The 22879-nt window shown below is 43.6% G+C and overlaps 1 protein-coding gene across 1 annotated transcript; it reads left to right on the plus strand.

Moving 5' to 3' along the window:
• Nucleotides 1–631: 631 nt before the first annotated feature.
• Nucleotides 632–15381, plus strand: LOC111973090 (ras-related protein Rab-18-like). The gene is given in 9 exon segments (XM_024000282.2): nt 632–857; nt 3612–3667; nt 10072–10133; nt 10572–10644; nt 11218–11336; nt 13393–13459; nt 14545–14600; nt 14602–14637; nt 14639–15381. Coding segments are annotated over 9 exon segments (750 nt in total). The 5' UTR covers nt 632–789; the 3' UTR covers nt 14852–15381.
• Nucleotides 15382–22879: the final 7498 nt, after the last annotated feature.

A 22879-nucleotide genomic window follows, 5' to 3' on the forward strand; every position in this document is an offset into this window, starting at 1 on the left:
GACGTTTTGATAACTGTGTAAATCTCTTTCGGACAAGGTGACTTTTATCAATATATTCAGCTCTATTTAATTGATGCTTATTAGCATCAAACTAGACTACAAAACCCTGCAAGCTCCAGCACGTAATCTCTAGCTTTCACCTTTGCGAACAGGTATTGTTTACATTTCAAACTTGCCCAAAACATTTCACAGAATTGTCCATTTAAAGAAATGCAGCCAATTTATTCATTACTACATTTAGCTAACATTAGATAGTTAATCCAGAGATTCTTACCTTTGCCTCGATTTGCCAGTCTCGTCCAGATCATCATGGCATTTGTAGTTCTGTATGGTAGCCACATAAGTAGGTAATTGGCATTTCATTTTTTTTGGGGGGGGGGGGTGAATACAGGCAAATATATTGATAAAGGGCATGTTGTCTGAGAGAGATTTACAGTTATCAAAACGTCACACCAGGTTAAGCCTACATGAAACACAGCCCTCATTTTAAGTGTTTCTAAAATACCCTATGTAAAAAATCAATGGTGGAAAAACGATTGGAACCATTTCCCTGTTTGACCGTTAGGTTGTATGGGTATTATGACTCATACTATGGCGCTCTATATAGGGAGGCCGTGACCTGCCTCACTCCAGTACAGTAGGTGGCGGTCCATGGGTCTTTGAGGTGGTTGCGATCCGCCAATACAAATTTAAAGAATAAGTCTCATTAGCTAGCTGACAACTCTCCTAGGGTGTATTTTTACAACTCTCAGTTGAAGTACAAGTATAGTCTATAGATCGCATAGGAAGATGGAAGACGACGTTTTAACAACACTGAAAATATTAATAATTGGAGAAAGTGGCGTTGGGAAGTCCAGGTAAGAAAGCTGGTAGCTAACAGTAGCTGGAACGATTAGCTAGGAGCCCTGTTCTCTCGTTAAAAAATGACCATGTTTTCGTGCTGTGTCTGTTAACCAGATAGCTTGAGTGTTAACAAAGCAAACAACAACATATGTTGTTAGATCATAGTAAACTGGCTAATGTAACACAATCGTTTGCTATGCCACATCAGCTAGCTAACGTTAGCTAGCTTACTATGTGGAACGGGTGACGTAATCGATGTGATGAGTTGGAGGTATTGCAACAACAAGGCTGGCTGCAACGAGTTATTTTCACACAGCTAACGTCTTAATAATCCTTTTATTAGTCACTTCAGTAGGAGTGAGTTTTGTAAGATTAAATCAAAAACAATAATTTTGATTGTAGTATACAAATAACTAGGTTAATGCTTTAATAGCAGGTAGCCTAGTAGTTAGAGCGTTGGGGCAGTAACCGAAAGGTTGCTAGATCGAATCTCCGAGCTGACAATGTAAAAATCTGTCGTTCTTCCCCAGAACAAGGCAGTTAACCCACTGTTCATAGGCCGTCATTGTAAATAGGAATTTGTTCTCGTGTTAAATACATATTTATATAGGAAAAGTGTCAGTGAAGTGATCAATTTAAGTGTAATTCAATTCACGGGTTTAGTTATGTTAGATTAATCTAATCAAGACTGGACTGGACATTTGACGCCTCCAATATGACAGCAAGGTTTATGTAGACCTATGCCCTGAGTGAGACACAGTGAGTCTGAAAGGCCTATGTCAAGGCCAATGCCTTAGCAATAGCTAAAGAGTTTGGCCAACTCAGCTGAGAGAGTTAGTATATTAAAGGGTGCCATGATGGCAACAAGTTCCAAGAAGAAATTCTAGAAATAATGCAAAGTAGGATGGTATTGTCATGGAATGTTACCAAGCTGTGTATATCTCTGGCTTTCGTCTCTAGACTGCTAGAAAGAATGCTGGTATGTAGTAGGGCTATGTTATATTACTAAAGCATGAGGACTAGTGCACCTGCACTGCTCGGCCCAGCATTTAAGGCCTTTGGTTCAGACCAGACAGCCTTCAGTTTCTCAAAATAATCAAAGAAATGTTTTTAATTGAAGAAAGACCGACAGACTCACTGCAACTCCTGGGTGTCGCAGCGGTCTAAGGCACTGCATCTCAGTGCAAGGGTACTGGTTCGAATGCAGGCTGTGTGCAAGAGTCCACTACAGTCCACGGTTCAAATCCAGGCTGTATCACATCCGGATGTGATTGGGAGTCCCATAGGGCGGCGCACAACTGGCCCAGCGTCGTCCGGGGTAGGCCGTCATTGTAAATAAGAATTTGTTCTTAACTTGCTTGCCTAGTTAAATAAAGGTTACATTTTTTTATTTAATAACTGGATGTTCCTTCCGCCTGACTGGCCAGAGACACTCCCAAAATGCATCTGCATCAAGGGACAAATGGTTATTTTCTACGATTTTAAGCCTTTTCAAGCCTTTTTTTGTATTTTAGCGAGATTAGCAATGAGATGCGAAGGGTCTTTTTTTTGTTTTGTTATCCAGGCGACTCAATTTAAGAACAAATTCTTATTTACAAGGACGGCCTGGAATTTCTTCTTGGAACTTATGGTGCCAACATGGCACCCATTTTTAAGATTCTAACTCTCTCAGCTGAGTTGGCCAAACTCTTTAGCTATAGCTAAGGCATTGGTCTAAGATATATCAGACTCAGGACACAAAGGCCTAGCTAAACCCTGCTGTCATATTGGATGTGTCAAATGTTCAGTTTTGATCAAATTCATCTAACACCTGAATTGACTGAATCAGACACTTTTCCAAATAAAACAGTAGCTTAAATATTTGTATACTATCAGCAAAATGATTGTTCTGATTTATTATTACAAAACACACTTATACTGAAGTGACTAAAGGCATATAAAGATGTTAGCTATGTGAAAATAACTCTATGCAGTCCAACACCTCCAACTCATCACTAACGTTAGCTATTGGTATGAATAATGTGGGCCAAGGCTAGTGTTTCATCTGCCCATTTTGGGTTACTGCCTCAACCTTGAATTTTTAAGTATTGTTAAAATGTAATGGCATACGATTACTCAATCTTCATTACTGACATTATGTATATATATTTTTTGTCATTTATTGATTAAATAAATGCATGATCTCATTCTCAAATATTCCCCCTCTCTTCCTAGGTCTTCAAATCATTAGAAATCTCTCTGGCAGAGAATAGGGGTTTTATTTTACCGGGCAAATTGGTCTGTTGCACTGCGATTGTGCTATTATGTAGGCTAAGTAACAACATTGCTACTGAGGTATCAGGATACTGACATAAAACTATGATCAGTCGTTCTTCTGACATTCAATCTGATAAATAATTTCCATGTGGATGAAGAAAATGGATGTATGGTTGAGTAAGAAAATTAGAGTATCGGGCTATTATCTGTGCTGGGGTTGACTGGAAATAAGGATTAGCTAGCTACATCATTAGCCCTGTGATTCCGGTCTTAGCACTTGATTAGTGACTCAACTGAACCCTGACCCTCTGAACACCAACCGATGATGTCATCTGGTTGTTAGTGTATTTAATATGTAGGCCTATGTGCTCATGGCTATTTGCCTTTGTGGAAGTTGCCCTCCATTTCAAATGTGTTATACAGTACTGTAAAAACGACACAGTTGTAATTGTGCAAGGCTAAAATGGAAATGATACAAATTATAAAGTATTTGTCCTTTTTCTCTTTTGCAGTCTTCTCTTGAGATTCACAGATGACACATTTGATCCCGAACTAGCAGCAACAATAGGTAAGACCTTCTGAAGGCAGTGTCACTAGCCCTCTATAACCCACACACATAATAGTCAGTATCATTAGTTCTTGTTTTAGTGACAGTTCCCCTGATTAATCCTGGATTGGCTAGGACTAGGAGCCCTTGTTGTCTCGTTAAAACATGCCCAATAATTAAATGGGCATGTTTTTGTGCTGTGTTTGTTAACCAGATAACAATCTAGCTAATAGCTCTTAGCCTATTTTCTATGAGGTCACTCAAGACAAACCGTGAGCGCACACAGACAGTACTGGACAGGACCCCTCTTATCTGAGCTAAGCGCAGGGTAGCTTGACCTGGTCAGCCCTGTACTGGGCTCATATGGGTATCAACAGTATGAACAGACCAGGTAACAATAACAGTAACTCACTGACTGGTATTCTGAATGAAAAGTATAGATAATATCCCAACGATTTCAATAATCTACTTTCTAAATTTAACGGAATGAATTTGAGATACAGCCCGGTCTACATTGAGTGAGTTAATTCAACTGGTGGTGAAATGCATGGTTTGGGAAATGGAGAATTCCTTTTCTTCTAGGATCTGCAAATGATATCAGAATTCTAAACTGTATTACACATTAGACTCTTCAAGGACACCCCTATTATTTCTTTCAGGTAGCCTTGAGACAGTTAACATCCAGGAGTCTTAGTGAAAGACAGGCTCAAAATTCATAGCGCTATTGATTACTTAGAATGGGAGACACAAATGGAATAGTGTTTTTTTCTACAATAAGAAGTTCTTATAGCTGACTGCACAATGTAGTCTTTGTTAAAACAACCATACGTGCCTGTGGATTCCCAGAGAGAAAGTTCAACGTAATAAAATCATTTTTCTGGTAGGCATGCCTTACTCCTATTTTACTTGGCCAACTCAATATCTTTGCCAAACAGATGTCCCCATAGAAGTTTCGCTATACTCCCCACATTGACACAAGTCCCTTGTGATTTGTGGTCTGAGAACCACTGGTATCCCTCAATTCCTGCTTGCTCCTTTCTTCCTTTGTATAAAGGAAAAGTACAATCTACACTTGTCTATCTGTCATATTAGCATAAGCATACCGTGGTCTCTTATTTGAGTCTTGCTGTAATTCTGTGCCAGCATGTTACAAATCTGTATCGGAACATGTGGTTTGTAGCGCCCCTTTGACATTTAAACAGAGCCATCCAAATAAAACTACCTCCCAATCATCCAACTACTTTCTGTGTTAAATATGGTGATAAGAAACTTCGGTTCAGGTGTACCGGTTCTCATGAATAAATACAGAGCCTCAGATTTGAAGACACAGGTTGTCTGTGATCAGGTCAAATACTTTGACACTACTACTGTTTTGGTGCATGTGGTTGTTGTACTTAGTGTGCTGTCTGTGTGAGTTATCAAGTGTTATACAGCGGGTGGCTCTAATGCGGATTGGTTAAAACCGCTTTCCAGTCGGTGTATATTCCACAAATTACCATATGGCTAAATCTATTATATTAAAATGACTATTTACTCTGTTCCATCCGACTGCGCAATCCACTGTCTCATCAGCCCCCGCCAGGCACTTTATAAACTTGATCTCCACTATGAAATGCATCTAGACATTATCTCACATTTCTTTTAGACTAACCTTTAGTTTTCAACAGCTGAGATTTGTATAAACCTGGCTGTCTGCCTCTCGGACATTTGCAACATTGTTTCGATCTTCAGCTGTCCCATTAATGGGCGTGTCGGGATGAGATAGACACAGGAAGGCAGCGTTTCTCAGCCAGTCGAAATCATTAATCAGCTGGCATCATTTTTATCGATATATATCTATACAAAGAAATGTAAATTGGGGGAAAAAAGGTGAAACGAAGTGCAGCTAGCTTGCTGTCTTTCCAGCTTCAGTTTGAAGTGATTGTGTTAGCTGTGTTGTTGGCTAGCTCCCCTGAACAACAGTGTCCTGACAAGGAAGCACATTTTCTAAGCTAGGCGATATTACACTTTTTGACGTGACTGTAAGTTAGCCGTAGTTGGCTAGTTAACAAGCATGGGATAAGAACGTTACCAGCCAGTATGGCAATGGAACATTTGGAGTCGCGTCCATAGATACAGAACAAAAAGACTGAAGGACTGGGTCGCGTCTCTAGCAACCAAACCGATAGAACGAACGACCAGCCATCTTGGGTAGCAACCCTAGATTTGTGTCTGGACTAGATCTTGTGGAAGGATGAAATGGTATCCATAAATTCATCAAAATAACATTTTTAATGAAAATGTCAATCATTATTTAAATATGTTGGTAACCCGTTGTATACAAGTGATAATGCCCTCGAAACCGGTGTTTGGGGATACATTGGCACGGTTTGCCGGCCCTCGACTTCGTTTCGGGCCTATCACCCATGCCAATGTATCCTCCAAACACAGGCTTCTCGGGCATTATCTTAAATCAAACGCACATCATTTAGTGGGTTGCAGGGCCGAAAAAAAGCTCCATCACGTACCTTTTTATTAATAAACAAACAATGTTTAAGTGAGTTGCCTATTCCAGTTTCTATCAGAAGTACTCGGGACGTTTCAGGTCGCCCGTAAAGAGTTGAGTCTGCAGCACAACAGCCCTACCTTGACTACACCGCAGTGATTGTCAGTTATTGTTGGCTTGGTGATGTATGAACCAGATGCTGCATCATGGCAATGACTGTACTGATGTCTACACTGTAGTGGGTGCTAAATACCACGGTCAGTAGGGATAAACAAAGAGCGAGAGGACATGCTTGACACTCTTTTGGGTGTAGGAGGAGGGCAGGGTGAGGAGACGAGTCCCTCTTCACTCCTCTCTGTTTTGGCTCTTGTCTGGGGCCTGGTCCAGACATTAAAAACAACCCCATCTTAAGCATACGTTTTTCCTGATAAATCTTTCAGTGTGTGCTAAAACTATGGACAATACGGCCAGCCAAACCCTTCATGCTATGTGCGCTGAAAGAAGCCATAGAGATTTACTCGAGCACGACGCTTTTATTTTTATGTATTTTCGACCGAAGAAGAGGGGATATGAATCATGGCACTTCTGAGCGACGTCACAGGTGGAGTTTTTTTATTTATTGAAATTTGCTATATTTTTATCTTTACGTATTCAACCACATATTCCCCACAGTTTTAAATCAGGACTCACATCATAATTTAAGTGCACAAAGCTCCGCCCCTCTCTGACTAGTGAAAGGATCCGTTTTAGTTCAGACATGCATTGTGTGGTACATGTAGGCCTAAGTTAAATGAGTCAAGTTCATTTGTCTTCTTGATTCATATTCTTGGCGTATATGACCTGTGTGATGACTCAAATCACCAGGCACACATTTATGATGTTTTGTTGTTTTGTTGTTGTTTTGTTACTCCATTTTGTTGATTCCTGCCTACAAACAGAAACTCAAACAACAAGCTCCCGCGCTCAGGTCTGTTCAACGCTGGTCCGACCAATCTGAATCCACGCTTCAAGACTGCTTCGATACGCGATTGAATATGTTCCGCATCGCGTCCAACAACAATATTGACGAATATGCTGATCGTGTGAGCGAGTTCATTAGGAAGTGCATTGACGATGTCGTACCCACAGCAACGATAAAACATTCCCAAACCAGAAACCGGGGATTGACGGCAGCATTCGCGTGAAAACTGAAAGCGCGAACCACTGCTTTTAACCAGGGCAAGTGACCGGAAGCATGACCGAATACAAACAGTGTAGCTATTCTCTCCGCAAGGCAATCAAACAGCTAAGTCTCAGTACAGAGACAAAATCGAGTCGAAATTCAACAGCTCAGACACAAAGAGTATGTGGCAGGGTCTACAGTCAATCACGGATTACAAAAAGAAAACCAGCCCCGTCGAGGACCAGGATGTCTTGCTCCCAGACAGGCTAAAACAACTTTTTTGCCCGCTTTGAGACAACACAGTGCCACTGACACGGCCCCCTACCAAACCTGCGGGCTCTCCTTCACTGCAGCCGAGTGAGTAAACATTTAAACGTGTTAACCCTCGCAAGGCTGCAGGCCCAGACGGCATTCCCAGCCGCCGTCCTCAGAGCATGCGCAGACCAGCTGGCTGTTGTGTTACGGACATATTCAATCAATCCTTATCCCAGTCTGCTGTTCCCACATGCTTCAAGAGGCCACCATTGTTCCTGTTCCCAAGAAAGCTAAGGTAACTGAGCTAAACGACTATCTCCCCGTAGCACTCACTTCCGTCATCATGAAGTGCTTGAGAGACTAGTCAAGGACCATATCACCTCCACCCTACCGGACACCCTAGACCCACTCCAATTTGCCTTACCGACCCAATAGGTCCACAGACGACGCAATCGCAACCACACTGCACACTGCCCAACCCATCTGGACAAAGAGGAATACCCATGTGAGAATGCTGTTCATCGATTACAGCTCAGCATTTAACACCATAGTACCCTCCAAACTCGTCATCAAGCTCGAGACCCTGGGTCTCGACCCCGCCCTGTGCAACTGGGTCCTGACTTCCTGACGGCCGCCCCCAGGTGGTGAGGGTAGGTAACAACATCTCCACCCCGCTGATCCTCAACACTGGGCCCCACAAGGGTGCGTTCTGAGCCCTCTCCTGTACTCCCTGTTCACCCACCGACTGCGTGCATGCACGCCTCCAACTCGATCATCAAGTTTGCGGATGACACTACAGTGGTAGGCTTGATCACCAACAACGACGAGACGGCCTACAGGAGGAGGTGAGGGCCCTCGGAGTGTGGTGTCAGGAAAATAACCTCATACTCAACGTCAACAAAACAAAGGAGATGATTGTGGACTTCAGGAAACAGCAGAGGGAGCACCCCCTATCCACATCGACGGGTCAGTAGTGGAGAAGGTGGAAAGTTTTAAGTTCCTCGGGTGTACACATCACGGACAAACTGAATTGGTCCACCCACACAGACAGCGTTGTGAAGAAGGCGCAGCAGCGCCCTTCAACCTCAGGAGGCTGAAGAAATTCGGCTTGTCACCAAAAAGCACTCACAAACTTCTACAGAATGCACAATCGAGAGCATCCTGTCGGGCTGTATCACCGCCTGGTACGGCAACTGCTCCGCCCACAACCGTAAGGCTCTCCAGAGGGTAGTGAGGTCTGCAGAACGCATCACCAGGGGCAAACTACCTGCCCTCCAGGACACCTACACCACCCGATGTCACAGGAAGGCCATAAAGATCATCAAGGACAACAAACCACCCAAGCCACTGCCTGTTCACCCCGCTATCATCCAGAAGCGCAGGTCAGTACAGAGTGCCTCAAAGCAGGGACCGAGAGACTGAAAAACAGCTTCTATCTCAAGCCATCAGACTGTTACAAACAGCCACCACTAAATTTAGCGGACGCTGCCACACATACTGACTCAACTCCAGCCACTTTAAAAATGGAATTGATGGAAATTATGTAAAAATGTACCACTAGCCACTTTAAGCAATGCCACTTAATAAATGTTTACATACCCTACATTACCCATCTCATATGTATATACTTACTCATATCATCTACTGCATCTTGCCATCTTTATGCAATACATGTACCACTAGCCACTTTAAACTATGCCACTTTATGTTTACATACCCTACAGTACTCATCTCATATGTAATTACCGTACTCTATACCATCTACTGCATCTGCCATGCCGTTCTGTACCACCACTCATCCATATATCTTTATGTACATATTCTTTATCCCTTCACACTTGTGTGTGTGTGTAAGGTAGTAGCGTGGAATTGTTAGGTTAGATTACTGTTGGTTATTACTGCATTGTCGGAACTAGAAGCACAAGCATTTCGCTACACTCGCATTAACATCTGCTAACCATGTGTATGTGACTAATAAAATTTGATTTGATTTGATGAAGACATCGTCTTTGATTGGGGGTGCGTTCTTAAATTCACTCTGGAGTGCCAATGAGCACTCAGGGTATTTCGTACATTCAGACCGTTGTCGGATTGTCCGTTTTGTAAATGCTTTCAGAGCGCACACTAGACGCTCTGACCTAGGAGTAGGGTTGATCCGAGTGTTCTGACCTTACAACGGCAGTCAAGCACCCAAGCTAACTGGCTAACGTTGGCTAGCTTGCTAGCTACTTCCAGACACAAATGAGAACACCTCACTCTGACCATTTTACTCTCCCTAGCAGAGCTGGTTATGCTGTTTTCATGTTAACCAGAGCTTTGGTGACTGTAACTGTGCTGCTGGCAACAAATGAATTACGCTTTTTGCCAACATTTACCAACACCGGCCATATTCAACGGGTGTTGAGCATTTGTAAAACTCTGCACTCTAGCACACTCAGGCGAGAGTGCTCTGAAATCTGAGGATTGCCCGAGTGAATTTACGAACGCACCCTGAATGTGTGTTTCTCTCTGTTTCTTACGCAGGCGTTGATTTCAAAGTGAAGACCATCTCAGTGGATGGGAACAAGGCAAAGTTGGCAATATGGGTAAGTAGTCCTCTATATATACACACACACACACACACACACACACACACTGTCCCTTTCAAAACTGACTGGAAAATGCTGGAAAGGAGTTAGTATGAGGTGTAGGCCTGCGTTATTGTTGTCGACAACTCCTAGGGATGGCTAGTAAAAAAATATCTAATTGCTTAACTTCCACTTAACAAATGATTCACTTAACCTCCACAAGATGGTGCTGATGTACATCATTCTGAGCACCATTGACAAATGGCTGTCAAATCTCTCTTTATGCTTTAGTCCTTGTCCTCCATCACTTTTTATGGTTCTGTCTTAGTCACAYCACCATATTTTCCTCCCCATGTGTCCAGAGCCTGATGGCTGAGAGGGTTATGGCTGTGTTATGTGTCCAGAGCTGTTATGTTTTGATGTGCCCAGGGCTTTATTAATGGTTGTGTTTTGCAGGACACGGCTGGCCAGGAGCGTTTCCGGACCCTGACACCTAGTTATTACCGCGGCGCGCAGGGAGTCATCCTGGGTGAGCAAACAACTTCATCATTCAGACCGCTACCCCTTTAGACACATACAGCCACTGCAGGTCCGGACAGCCACCATAAAGACTGATGGCTTTTCATCCTGTCCTCTTTCTTACTCTCTGGAACTGACATTATTGCTCTTAACGCTAGAGCAGACATCCTCCAAAGCCTACAGTATACCAGGAGGCTATGATAGTGTGGCTAACACCATGGATGCAGTAGAACTGGCTTTCTAAACAAAAGTGTTTTATTTCCTCATCAGTTCTAGTCCGGTGGCCAAGTGTACGATTTTGGGTGAATTGTGGCTTTTGTCATATAGAGATGGCACATTTCACACACATTCCTAGTAGTAGCAGAACCAGTGTTGCAACGCTACATTTTGTGTTGATACACAGCTCAGGACTACTTTATGATATAACACTAACACATTCTTGTGATGCGTCGGGGGGGGGGGGGTTGAAACACGGTTTGAAAGGTCAAAGGTCCCGCCCTCAGTTACAGTATGTCCTGCAGTCATCTGCTGACAGAGATACAATGTTTTTGACCGAGCACCTCACCTCTTGTCTCTTCCTCAGTGTATGATGTAACGCGACGGGATACTTTCACCAAGCTGGACAACTGGCTCAATGAGCTGGAGACGTACTGCACAAGGAATGACCTTGTCAAGATGCTGGTCGGGAACAAAATTGATAAGGTGAGTCCGTTTGTTTGTGTACAGTGTGTCATTTAGGCTAGAATTGTGCTATAATCAGTGGTAAATGTTTGTTGATACTTTATAGGTAGCAAGGCTTTCCCCCTCATAGAATCAACACATTCTATATACAGGGAATTTCCTGTTTTTCAGTTATCTTCTGTTCATTGTATTGACCTACCCCAAACCAATATCCCCTTTTTCTTGATTTTCTAGGTTTAGATCATACCCCAGTATTTCCCCTGTATTATTTTATTCAAAATGTATTATATTGTATATACATTTCTTTTTTACAAAACTCGTAGTAATGCCTCTAACTGACTGCACAATGTAGTCTTTGTAAAAAAACAACCATGCCTACCTGTGGATCCCCTACCCCCTCCTGCTACCCTTGCCACCACTGCTGAAAAATATCCTAGGGGAACCACTGCGCTGGTGTATATTTGAAACATTCTTCAGTACTAGGTGTAGTATGTTCCTAGTTTACAGATTGAGCTGGAATRTAATGTGAATAATATTGCCTCCCCAACCTGGGGACACACATTTGAACACATCCCGAGCCCATGTGGCCCACAGAAGTGTTTTGAAAACACTCGCATGTTCAACCAAATGTTATCTCTGGGTTTAGTTCCCTGAGTCTGTGTTTTTTAAAAACAAACATTGTAATTACATTGAAATGTATCCTGCTGCCTCTGTCATCTTCCGCCATAGTAGGTCCTTTGTTTGTTGTTTCTTAACCCTGTAGGATAATATAACATTAGTAGACGTCATGTACATTACTGGTCTTGTGGTACTGACTGTGGTACTGACTGGACTCTCCTACACTGTATGTACAAAAGTATGTGGACACCCCTTCAAATTAGTGGATTCGGGTATTTCAGATACACCCATTGCTGACAGGTGTAAAAAAAGAAAATTGCACACAGCCATGCAATCTCCATAGACAAACATTGGCAGTAGAAGGGCCTTACTGAAGAGCTTAGTGACTTTCAACGTGGCACTGTCGTAGGATGCCACCTTTCCAACAAGTCAATTTGTAACATTTCTGCCCTGCTAGAGCTGCCCCGGGCAACTGCAAATGCTGTTATTGTGTAGCAGAAACGTCTAGGAGCACACAGCACGTAAAAATCATCTTTCCTTGGTTGCAACACCCACTACCGAGTTCTAAACTGCCTCTGGAATCAATTTCGGCACAAGAACTGTTCAACAGGAGCTTCATGAAATGGGTTTCCATGGCCGAGCAGCCGCACACAAGCCTAAGATCACCATGCGCAATGCCAAGCGTTGGCTGGAGTGATGTAAAGCTCAGCGTCATTGGACTCTGGAGCAGTGGAAACGCGTTCTCTGGAGTGATGAATCTCGCTTCACCATCTGGCAGTCCGACGGACGAATCTGGGTTTGGCGGATGCCAGAAGAACACTACCTGCCTTAATGCATAGTGCCAACTCTAAGGTTTGGAGGAGTAATAGTCTGGGGCTGTTTTTCATGGTTCAGGCCCCTTGGTTCTAGTGAAGGGAAATCTTAACGCTACAGCATACAATAACACTAGACGATTCTGTGCTTCCAACTTTGTGGCAACAGTTTGGGAAAGGCCCTTTTCTGTTTCAGCATGACAATGCTTCTGTGCACAAGCATGGTCCATACAGAAATGGTTTGTCGAGATCAATGTGGAAGAACTTGACTGGCTTGCACAGAGCCCTGACCTCAACCCCATCGAACACCTTTGGGATGGATTGGAAAGCCGACTGCGAGCCAGGCCTAATTGCCCAACATCAGTGCCCGACCTCCCTAATGCTCTTGTTGCTGAATGGAAGCAAGTCTCTGCAGCAATGTTCCAACATCTAGTGGAAAGCCTTCCCAGAAGAGTGGAGGCTGTTATAGCTTAAAGGGGGTACCAACTCCATATTAATCCCCGTGATTTTGGAATGAGATGTTCGACGCGCAGGTGTCCACATACTTTTGGTCATGTAGTGTATGTTTCCCGTGTACCCAGCCCATTCACAGTAGCTGACAGGTATACTGGACAGACCTCATAAAAGATTACTCTTCTTTGTTTTAGGAAAACCATGAACTAGACAGGAACGAAGGCCTGAAGTTTGCAAGAAAACATTCCATGCTGTTTATAGGTAAGTCGGGAGCTGGGAGGATTCCCCTCTCGGATGCGACCCGGGGCATGAGTTATGGCCCACCATTATGCAGGGGAAACAGCTTTTTAAATACCTGTCATACCTGGACTGGAATGTTTGCCTGCTTCTATTCTTAGCCTTATCTTTTTAATATCCTCTAACATCTTTCACTTTATGTCTAACCCCCCACCTATGTGGACAAAGTTGTCTGATTCTTGCTTGAAATAAGCAATTTAATGACCTAATTTTTTTTGTGTATAGTTACCATGTTTTTGCCTGTATTTAGTATAACATATTTTAGATAATTTTAATGATAACCACGTGGTAAATATACACTGTGTTAAAGGGCAGTGGGACCAACACTCATACATAATTGACTCGGAGCAGAAGTTTATTCTGCCATTCCAGAGACACCGCTGTTTTAGGAACCGCGTCAACTACTTTATTTTCTCTCCAATTTAACAAACAACAATTTTACCACTTTCGTTTTTACATTTACGTCATTTAGCAGACACTCTTATCCAGAGCAACTTACAGGAGCAATTAGGCTAAGTGCCTTGCTCAAGGGCACATCAACAAATTTCTCACCTAGTCAGGGATTCGAACCAGCGACCTTTCGGTTTACTGACACAACGCTTTTAACCGCTAGGCTACCTGCCGACTTCGTAAGACAAACTTAGTGTATGAAATCTTTGTCCGTGTCTTTGTTATTCCAATCAGCAATCAGAACAGAAATAACTTCTACCAATCAATAGATACGGCTATTTTGAGCAACTTGTTCAAATTGTAGCACTCGGAGAGCACATTCTAGCTAAGCAATAACGCACAAGAGGCTGTGATAAACATAGTCCCAGGTAAACGACGTTGTTCGGTCCGACACGCAGCGGAGGCACACAATGTTCAGGAAAATGACCCTGTCTAGTTTCAGAGAAATGCAGCTGTGGAGATCAGAAGCTCGATGACATGAAGGAGCAGCCAGTCACTGACAGTTGTTATGTCTATATCCCTTCTTCCTCCTCTCCCCATCTCTCTCTCTCCTACCCCCCGACCCCCCCCCCCCCCCCCCAACCCTTTCTCTGGGCCAGAGGCCAGTGCTAAGACGCGTGATGGGGTCCAGTGTGCGTTTGAGGAGCTGGTTGAGAAAGATCATCCAGACCCCTGGACTGTGGGAGAGCGAGACGCCAGGGCCGAGGGGTACAGCTGGGCCGGCAGGACCAGGCTGCAGGGGGTGGCTGTGGGTTACTGCTCCCTGGTATAGACCCACACTACATTCACCACGCAACGCGCGCACATACAAAGCATAGACACCTCATACACACACACATACGAAACGCACCCCACACACACTCACTTGAAAGACACACCCAACCAAACACTCACACTGATGGCTGATGTCCTGCGATGAGGACTATGAAGGCTATAGTTTTCAGACTATTTCCCACATCAGCCCCTAGGTGTGGAGTGAGACAGGGCTGCTCCTGACCAGCACCTCCGCTCACTGGCTGTGATCATTCATAGGGGCGTTGCTGTTTGCACACTTCCTGTTATCATGGCTATAATTCTGTTTAAAGGTACTCTACCCTGTTGGTCTTTCTGAAAATGAATATAGTGAATGACTTGGTGGAATAGTGAGGGGGGGCACAATACCATGGAAAGCAGTGGGGTGTTTTTTTAATTCAGAAAATTATTTTCTATCACCTGTTCTCAATTACGGTTGTAACGAGTTTTGTTTGTCCTCCCCCTCAACACTTTGTTGTAGAATTTCCCCCCCCCCCCCCTCTCTATTTTCTCTGCTTTAACACTTTGTTCCTCCTAGCAAGGCAAGCTAGTGTGTGTTGACAGCTAGTGTGTGTTGGCTGCAGGGATGATTCTCCAGCCTGTGCATCTACCCTGTGTGTTTCATGCAGCCTTGTCCCCCAGTGCTCGCCCTCCTAACAGCGCTGCAGTTGATTTTCTTATCAGGCCAAGCCGTCATGTATTCTCTCTCTCTCTCTCTCTTCCACAAGCTGCCTCTTTTGTTCTAAAAATTATACAGTCACCATGTTTCTGGAACAAAGTTTTACAACTTTTCCTGACTTGGACTCGAAACTTTCAGCATTTTCTTGAAGGGTTTATAAATCAAACAGATTGGCACAGGAGGGTTGGCTATCCATTGTGTGTGTGTGTGTGTGTTATGAAAAAGAAACTAAACGAACCAACGCTGCATGTTTTGTTGGTTGTTCTAATGGGCTGTGACCAGCCTGGTTATCTGCCACTCGGACAGTTAAATATTAATATCAGCGCTAGTGTCAGTCTTGCTTCAGCTTTTCATAATGCATCCCTATATGGAAAAAAGACTCAAGTTTTCTATATTAAAGAACACATTGAGTCATATGGGTGTTAGCATTGAAATCAAAGAAGGTGTAAGACCTGTAAAAAAAAAAAAAGAGTTTTGCAATGCTCTGTCTCCATGTTCCATGTCCTTAGACCTTGCCTGTTGTTCTTGAGAGCCAGGAAGAATGTGTTGGGAAATGTAGTTTTGGGTGACCGTACCTATGACCTGCGGTATATTTGTCAGGAGTGACACGGATGCCTTTACACTATGTCTAATCAAAATATTATTATTTCTTATCCTTTTTTTTTTATTTGCATGGAGAATTCTTTTCCTTTTTCATGTTTGTTTTATAAATGCCTTGCAGAGACAGTTGCATTGTGTCCCAAATGGCACCCTATTAAATATATAGTGGACTACTTTCAACCACCCTGGTCTAAAAGTAGTGCACTATATAGAGAATTAGGGTGCCATTTTGGACACAAACTTGGACTGTATGAACCACACATACACAATTGAGTTAAATGTACTTTCATCCAGAACCTTGCACACAGGTTTAGAGTAGACTGCATTGGGATTTTTTATTTGTTCTGAATGAACTAGACGTCTGCTTTATGATTGAAATGACAGAGACTTTAACTCTTGAACTTGTTATTTTCTGTTTATATGTGACAGCATATAAACACATTGTAAATTYGTGTGTGTGTTTAGGAATACTTATGAAAATATGTATAAATCCTGTGTGGATTGTAAAATTTGAATGTATACATACTACAATTATAAAACCGCCCTATGTATTAAAGTGAATAAAGTAATTTTTAAAGGATTCTGAAGTTGATGCTTATTCCTGCCCGAGCTAAGGAGCCCTCGCCTATTGTAAAACAAAGTGCCAGATCCTATTAACTTAGTATAAATCTTCACACAGTACTTGTACTTCACCTCATCTGAGACGTGTTCACAGAAAGCGACCTAGACTACTTACCATGTTGGAAATGTCATCCTTTGGTGAGCACTGAGAAAGGGTTTCTCTTAAAGCCTGTTTTTGAATTCCACACATTTACAGATCGAGAAGTAGATATGTGTTTGGTTTAAACACTGTCCGAGGACTCCTGTCAGCTCCCTGTGATTTCTAAATCATCCTTTGGGCAGCTGGTCAGGAAACCCCCACTAGTATTTTGCCCTGGTGCGGTGGCTTGGACTGGGATGTGCATCAKTCCTGTGTCATTATGAAAGGGCTGGCAGAGCCGACCGAGCCCACTACCCTCAGTCTTTCCTCACTGCTCAGGGAAGGCTGTTAATCTGAAAACACAGACCTACAACATAACTGAATGTCTGTAGCATCTATAGACCTAACCACTACATTGTTAGATTGAGAATCTGCTTTATTACACAGACCAGAGGTCTGTCAGTGCAGAAAGTACATTAGAAGGAGCATTTTCCCAGAGGATTCTCAACCACCACCAACCCCAAACTCAAACTTGGGTTCAAATACTTTAGCTGCATTTGATGGAGCCTGCCTTGCGCAATGGAACTAATCGAATAGCACAAGGTGCAAACTCTGCTCATCTTGCACACTTCAATCTAACGCTGAAAGTTATCTGAAACAGAATAAATACAAAATAAATATTATTTGATCTTAGGTCTGACAATTGTCCACCAGTGGGATATACAGTGCATTTGGAAAGTATTCAGACCCCYTTGACTCTACATTTTGTTACGYTACAGCCTTATTCTAAAATTGATTAAATCTACACACAATACACCATAATAACAAAGCAAAAACAGGAATATCACATATACATAAGTATTCAGACCGTTTACTCAGCGATTACAGCCTCAAGTCTTTTTGGGTATGACGCTACAAGCTTGGCACACCTGTATTTGGGGAGTTTCTCCCATTCTTCTCTGCAGATCCTATCAAGCTCTGTCAGGTTGGATGAGGAGTGTCACTGCACAGGTATTTTCAGGTCTCTCCAGAGTTCAAGTCCGGGCTCTGGCTGTGCCACTCAAGGACATTCAGAGACTTGTCCCGAAGCCACTCCTGCGTTATCTTGGCTGTGTGCTTAGGGTCGTTGTCCTGTTGGAAGGGGAACCTTTGCCCCAGTCTGAGGTCCTGAGCGCTTTGGGCCAGGTTTTCATCAAGGATCTCTCTGTACTTTGCTCTGTTAATCTTTCCCTCGATCCTGACTAGTCTCCCAGTTCCTGCCACTGAAAAACATCCCCACAGCATGATGTTGCCACCACCGTGCTTCACTGTAGGGATGGTGCCAGGTTTCTTCCAGACATGCCGCTTGGCACAGAGAATCTTGTTTCTCATGGTCTGAGACTTTAGGTGCCTTTTGGCAAATGTGTGCCTTTTACTGAGGAGTGGCTTCTGGCTGGCCACTCTACCATAAAGGCCTGATTGGTGGAGTGCTGCAGAGATGGTTGTCCTTCTGGAAGGTTCTCCCATCTCCACAGAGAAACTCTGGAGCTCTGTCAGAGTGAAAATTGGATTCTTGGTCACCTCCCTGACCAAGGCCCTTCTACCCTGATTGCTCAGTTTGGCCTGGCGGTCAACTCTTGGAAGAGTCTTGGTGGTTCCAAACTAATTCCATTTAAGAATGATGGAGGCCACTGTGTTCTTGGGGACCTCCATTGCTGCAGAGTTTTTTTGGTACCCTTCCCCAGATCTGTGCCTTGACACAATCCTGTCTCAGAGCTCTACGGACAATTCCTTCAAYCTCATAACTTGGTTTTTGCTCTGACATGCACTGTCAACTGTGGGACCTTATATAGACAGGTGTGTTCCTTTCCAAATCATGTCCCATCAATTGAATTTACCACAGGTGGACTCCAATCAAGTTGTAGAAACATCTCAGGGATTATCAATGGAAACAGAATGCACCTGAGCTCAATCTGATAGCAAATGGTCTAAATACTGTGGAAAAAGTCAAGGAGTCTGAATACTTTACGAATACTTTACGAATGCACTGTATGCCACTGCCTGCCACGTCCCATTGCATTCTCTTTCCACTTAACACTACTCAAATTCGTACTAGCAATAGTATAGTATTATAACAGTATGTCGGAGTCCCAAATGGCACCCTATTCCCTATATAGTGCACCACTTTTGACCACGGGTGGCAGGTAGCGTAGTGGTTAGAGCGTTGGGCCAGTAACTGAAAGGTTGCTAGATGGAATCCCTGAGCTGACAAGATAAACATCTGTCATTCTTCCCCTGAACAAGGCAGTTAGCCCACTGTTCCTAGGCCGTCATTGTAAAGAAGAATTTGTTCTTAACTGACCTTGCCTAGTTAAATAAAGGTTAAGTTAAAAAATATGGGTTGCAGAAAATGTATAGTCAGTCAGGTTTTTAAGGGACTGGAGTGAGCCAGTCTGAGCGGCCAGCCGGGCTAAGCTAACAGAGTGGGTCTGTGTCTCATTAGCACGGGCTCCTCTCCGCCAGGCCGTATGGGTTTTGGGTTAGCGCTAGCTCAGACGAGCCTCTCAGGAGAGCCGTCATGCTGTCATGTGTAAAAATGTTACGAGACGTCGGGCATCGTTTCATAAGGTGTCGGGTTGCCAGACGTCACTCAGTTTGTCATGCTCATTGTCGGTCTACTATCAGTTAATTGTTTTGCCATGCTGACCAGAAGAAAGAATGGGGAGAGAACAACTGAAAGGATCACACTCTCTGTTACTGATGCTGCGAGAGATCTGAGTTATCGGGGGCCTTAAGGCTAATAGGTTAACCATAAGGATAGCCTCCTCTCCGCTCTGCGCCCAGAAAGTGTTGTGTGTGAAAGTGATGGGGAGCACTGGTGAGTCGACATTGCAACAGGCCTTGTCTAAAAAGCTACTCCTTCCACACTGTGCCAACTTGAATCAAACCGTATGTACCGTGCTGGCTCTGATTCACATTGTCCCTTGCAACACATTTCCAGTAGTTGGATGCGTAACGAGGCCGGAGCAGTACGGCTTGGTTCGGCTCAGCTCAGTAGTGTGAAAAGGGTGGTCTATAAGCAGGGCTGGGGAGTAACTGATTACATGTCATCTGATTTATTTATTTTATTTTTTTACTGTAATTGGTTATGTTACCAGAAACAATATTGTAATCAGATTACAGATACTTTGAAGAACTCGATGATTACTTCTTGGATTACTTTTAAATGTTTGCAAGAAAAAAATACATTGACACCTTTGTGCATAAGTTTAAGTTTGTTCCACCTCAGCGAGTCTGACCACAATTCAGAGACCACTATGRTGACACAGCAAATMTGTTTGATGGATCCTTTTTGTCTTCTAGGTTAAGGGAAAAACAATCCAAAAGTAAGTAATCAGATTACTGAGTTTAAGTAATCAACAAGTTATGTTACTGATTACAATTTTGGACTGATAACTTAAATGGATTACATTTCGAAAGTAGCCTACCCAACCATGCCTATAAGGCACCTGTGCGTCTGCAGACTTTTCAAGTGTTAACGTTCTGAAGTGAGGTAGAGGAAAATGCCCCTCCATCCTCCTTCCCTACCCTCTGAAGTCAGTAAGCTCCAGCTTCAGCCAAGCTCCCTGGCCTTCTCCTCTCTTAGGTTACCCTGTGTACGTCCCAAATGGCACCCTAATGGCACTATTAAGGAAATAGGGTGTGATTTGGGAAGCAACCTCTCTCTGTACCAGAAGCCTCTGAGGTAATGCAACCAACAGCCCCAGGACTGATGAGACTGTCAATGCAGGTGGAAACACACTAATTAGGTTGAATCTCCTGTTTAGATTGTCGTTTTACACTCTGTCACCTGTTATTTCATCAGGAGCTTCTTGTTTCACAATTTCAGTGGTCCCTCGGAGATGTATGGCCCTCCTTTTGTCCTATAATACTACTCCTTCACTCCCTCGATCTTCTCTACCTCCCTCTCACGCTCTTTCTCTACCTCCCTCTCTCTTTCTTTACCTCTCACTATCTTTCTCTACCTCCCTCTCTCTTTCTCTACCTCTCACTCTCTTTCTCTACCTCCCTCTTTCTTTCTCTACCTCTCACTCTTTCTCTACCTCCCTCTCTCATTCTCTAACTCTCACTCTCTTTCTCTACCTCCATCCTTTCTCTAACCTCTCTCTCTTTCTCTACCTCTCACTCTCTTTCTCTAACCTCTCACTCTCTTTCTCTACCTCTCACTCTCTTTCTCTACACTCCCTCTCTTTCTCTACCTCACACATCTCTTTCTCTACCTCCCTCTCTCTTTCTCTACCTCCCTCTCTCTCTCTCTCCCTCTCTCTCATCTACTCCCTCACTTCTCTACCTCCCTCTTCTCTACCTCCCTCTCCCTCTCTACCCTCTCCCTCACTCTCTCTACCTCCCCTCTCTCTTTCTCAGTACCCAATCCCTCTCTTTCTTCTATCGCACTCTCTCTTCTCTACCCTCTCTTTCTCTACCTACCTCTCTTTCTCTCTCCATCTTTCACCTATTCTCTCTTTCTCTACCTCCCTCTCACTCTCTTTCTCTACTTTCCCCTCTATCTCTTTGTATCTCTCACTCTCTTTCTCTACCTCCCTCTCATTCTAGATCGCAGTCTCCTGTTTTTTGAAATTGTGTCCTGAAACAGTATGAACAGAGATAGTGTTGGTGTTGACATAATGTTAAGACAGGGTTAGAGTAGTGTAGGACCCACTGAAGTTAGATTCTGTTCTCCTCAGAAAGGTGTGATCATATCCTCTGAGATACCAGGCCTACAAGATCACCTATCAATCAGACTGGAGCAGCCCCATAACTGAATAATCCCTGACCTTGGGTGAGTAGGAAACCTCTACCCCTGCTTGGTGTGAACCCTTGGCCTAATTTCGTGTATTCAATTTSACTTGTAATTCAGTTGTAATTGAGTTTCCTCAGGATTTGAAACTAAGTGATTGTATTGTAACCTATATTTGTTATTTGGGAAAACACAGACTCCTATGTAAAGGTCCCTAAAGAAAGCAAGGGAGGGACTCAAGTGATTCCACACCCATACAGCGGAAGCTCCTTTCTCTACAGGGCAGTCTTTCATCTTGGCCTCAGGTTACTGTGTTAATAAGCACAGGGCTCGGAGAGGGACAGACCGGGGCACGCACGCACGCACGCACGCACGCACGCACGCACGCACACACACACACACACACACGTACCACCCCACCATCCTGTGGAAACCAAATGAAAGGATGAGTACCACCATTCATCATCCATCTACCCATAATTCCCCTGTTTATTGCGCTCCACTCTCCTGTGGCATATTTCTGGCATACTCCGGCTCTCCCCAGAATTCTTTAGCTGTGCTGTCATTCACCCACACCACCCGACCGCTTGTCACAAAAAGCCCTCCGGTCAGATCTGGACTCGTGCTACTACAACATGGAAGCAAATATCCATACAGGCCCAAACTTATTGGATTCTATAATAAACGAATCACATTGTGTCAACATGGGCCGGGTGTAAGCTTTCCACATGCCTGAAACACTTTTTCATCCATGAAAAAGGCCGCATGTTTTACTGCTACGCTTCTATCTCGACCCGCCTTGAAAAAAAATATATATTATTAAACTCCCTTTGGGCTACATGATTGGCATGTATAGAAACAAATTCATTATTTTGTATAAATAATCCTGCTCTGTGTTATAATTGCGCTGCTTATTTTCCTTTGCCAGGATGATCTGGTTTTCAGGTCTGTACTAGTGAATTCATTAGAAACCACAAAGACCAGAAGTCCCTGCAGTTTGACTGGCATTGATGAGGCGTGTAGGTCTGTCAGGGTGGGGAAGATACAGGGTTACTTTTCCTCAAACGCTGAATAGGGGTGCCACCTTGGACAGAATAGGGGGTGTTTAAGAGAAGCAGTACAAAGTATCGACCTGACAAGTAGTTCAATGGTACTAAACCCTTGCCACTTAATTTGAGTTGGTAGCGTTGCCACTTTTGTTGGTAGCTTTGCTACTTTTGTTGGTAGCTTTGCCATTTTTGCAGGGTGTTTGCACAGCATAGTACCTTTGCCCTGCAGCTTACCTCTTACTTAATGTATGTTTTTCCAACATGTCTGTTCCATTGTGCTCAGGATGTAACCTGAGGTTACGTTTATTACCCTGAACCACAGGAAGCTCAGGTTCTT

This window comes from Salvelinus sp. IW2-2015, linkage group LG14, assembly GCF_002910315.2.
Source record: "Salvelinus sp. IW2-2015 linkage group LG14, ASM291031v2, whole genome shotgun sequence".
Classification (NCBI taxonomy): Eukaryota; Metazoa; Chordata; class Actinopteri; order Salmoniformes; family Salmonidae; genus Salvelinus; species Salvelinus sp. IW2-2015.